We start from the raw sequence: 2,588 nt of genomic DNA on the forward strand, positions 1-2,588 counted from the left end.
CCCCCCCCCCCCCCGCTTTTTTTCCCTAGCCCTGCTCTGACCTGGCGGGACATGCAGCACCTGGCGGTGAGAGCCTCCCGCCCAGCCCACCTGCAAGCCGACGACTGGGCCGTGAACGGCGTCGGGCGCAAAGGTGAGGGTCGGACGCGGCCTTTTGGAGCTGCAAACCACGGGCACGGGGTTGGGTCGTCAGCCACCTGGGACCCGGGGTCGTCTCCGCTCCTGCTCCAGCCACGAATGGAGCCATCTCCAGCTGGACGCCTGTTTAGCCTCTCGGGCTTGCTGTGACAGGCAGGTGGCACTGGGGGGATTTGTTAGACGCCTCATCCTCCTCAGATCGGGGAGCAATAGGCCCGTGTGAGTTAAGCAGTCCGATGCCAAAGATTTTCCTGGGCTCTCCCCCTGAGCGACCGTCTCTCTCTTCCCAGTGAGCCACCACTACGGCTACGGGCTGCTGGACGCCAGCGTGCTGGTGGACCTGGCCAAGAAGTGGCCCGTGACTCAGCCTCAGAGGAGGTGCTCGGTCAAGGTCGTCTACTCGCCCCTGTAAGAGCCGCAGCCGGCTGGACTCTGGCCTCGAGCCACACCCTGCTGGGGGAAGGCCTGGAAGAAAGTCCGTCCATGCACGGAGCAGGACGGGGAGCGGCTGGGCGAAGCCTGCTCAGGGCTGGGGCGGGTAGCGGGGTCCCAAGCGTGGCACCACCAAGCTACAGCCCTTCGGGAGATGGGGCTGGGGCTGATTCCTGGTGCCGTCCCCTTTAGCGACCCAGTGCCCCTCGAGCCGGTCCCCACCTCATTCAGAAACCTGCCTCCTCTCCAAAACCACCGTCCCAGCGACTTAGCTTGGGGGGCTGCCCTGTCGGTTCCCATTCCCCCTACGCTCCTGCCTTCACCCTGTGCTTGCTTTGGTCCCAAACCAATCTAGACACACGAGAAGCCCGAGTTGCAGCCTCCCTGCTCCCCAGTAACTCGCCCTAGGGTGCGCCCGGCCCCCTGCGTGGGGAGCAGGGACGGGATGGGTCTGGACCCCCCATGTCCTGTCTCCCGGCAGAAAGATTGGCTCGAAACTCTCCGTCAGCAAGAACATCTCCAGCTGCACTGGGAGGGCCAAGCACATTCGCTCCCTGGAGCACGTCCAGGTCCGGCTTTCCCTGAGCTACAGCCGGCGAGGGGACCTGGCGATCTCTCTGACCAGCCCCATGGCCACCAAGTCCACCCTGGTAGCCGTCAGGTGAGGAGAGAGCTGGGGGTGGGCTTCAACTCGGGGCGGAAGAGACGCCGAGCGGCACCAAATCCACAAGCCGAGGGAGGGCTCCCTGAATGCGTGTAGTGCCATGAGGGGCACAGGATCCGTGCTGAGCCGAGTGCAGCTGCAGGTGGGTCCTGAGGCACCGGCTGAGCTGAGACCCCTCCGGCAGGGGTTGGGGTGGTGGGGAGGCATTTTCTCCAGAGCTCGTGCCTGATGCCAGTTTCTGAGGCCCAGCCCAGCATCTGTTGTGCCCAAATGCCCCAGGCCCTATGACACCAGCAGCCAGGGCTACACGGACTGGGCCTTCATGTCCACCCACTTCTGGGACGAGGACCCGCAGGGCACCTGGACGCTCTTGCTGGAGAACAAGGGCGATGCCTATAACACTGGTGAGTGCCATCAGGCCGGGGCTGGCACCGAACTGGGGCCGGAGGTTGGGGAGGATGAGACAGCCAAGGCCACGCGGCCAAATGAGCCGGCCCGCAGGGATGCTCTGGGCTCTTGAAAGCCCCAGAAGGGCCAGCCCCCGTGGCGATGACGCCCACTCTGAGCTCCTGCCACAACGTGCTTGTGGTGGCATCTTGCTGGGACCCCACAGTGCGGAGGGCCCCGGGCTCCCTGACCGCAGGGTCTCGGCCCCTTTCCCCCGCAGGCTTCCTCACCAGCTTCGTGCTGCAGCTGTATGGGACAGAGGAGGACATGAGAGCCAGGCAGCTGGAGGCCGCCGTCGTGAGCAAGTGCACGCAGCGCGATGCCCAGGGAGCCTGCACGGGTGAGTCCTTCTGCCAAGGCAGCTTGCCTTTAGGGGCTTACCCCGCTTGGCAGGCCAGCGAGGAGGTCCAAGGCAACACTGTGCTCCCGGGGGTCCGGCGCAGTCACCGAGTGGCTCTGGGTGCTGCGCTGCTTGCAACGCTGGGACCACCCCCACCCCAACCTGGGAGCGAGGCCTCTGCAAGAGCCCATCGAGCCCCCTGTCTCCAGCCGGCTTGAGCAGCTCCCAGACATGCACAACTCACATTGCACGCTGGGGGGGCGCTTCCTTGGACCCCCCCATCCCGAGCTCCTCTCACCAGAAGTGCCAGGCGTGGCAGTGAGAGGGGATGTACCCTCCTTCCCCCCACAACCCTGCCGTCTCCCTGCAGAGTGCAGCAGCCCCTTCTACGCCTTCCAGCGCCTGTGCCTCTCCTACTGCCCTCCCCGCTACTACACCCGCACCCGACGATCCCTGGGCACCGCCCGCCCCGTCGGGGTCTGCACCAGCTGCCACCCATCCTGCTACACCTGCCAGGGGGACGGCGCCGGCAATTGCACGGCCTGCCCCCCCTTCTGCACCTACGAC

General features: G+C 65.8%; 1 protein-coding gene across 1 annotated transcript in view; it reads left to right on the top strand.

Moving 5' to 3' along the window:
* The window catches only part of PCSK4 (proprotein convertase subtilisin/kexin type 4), a gene marked incomplete at its 3' end in the record, with an annotated part of 19,043 nt that extends 16,455 nt beyond the window's left edge, over positions 1–2,588 (top strand). The window contains exons 11-16 of the mRNA XM_019513163.1: positions 30–133; positions 429–546; positions 1,052–1,231; positions 1,514–1,638; positions 1,902–2,021; positions 2,392–2,588. Coding sequence (XP_019368708.1) covers positions 30–133; positions 429–546; positions 1,052–1,231; positions 1,514–1,638; positions 1,902–2,021; positions 2,392–2,588 — 844 coding nt within the window. The remainder of the gene's footprint in view (positions 1–29; positions 134–428; positions 547–1,051; positions 1,232–1,513; positions 1,639–1,901; positions 2,022–2,391) is intronic.

Source organism: Gavialis gangeticus, unplaced genomic scaffold, assembly GCF_001723915.1.
Source record: "Gavialis gangeticus isolate Ggan-Ray unplaced genomic scaffold, GavGan_comp1, whole genome shotgun sequence".
NCBI lineage: Eukaryota > Metazoa > Chordata > Crocodylia > Gavialidae > Gavialis > Gavialis gangeticus.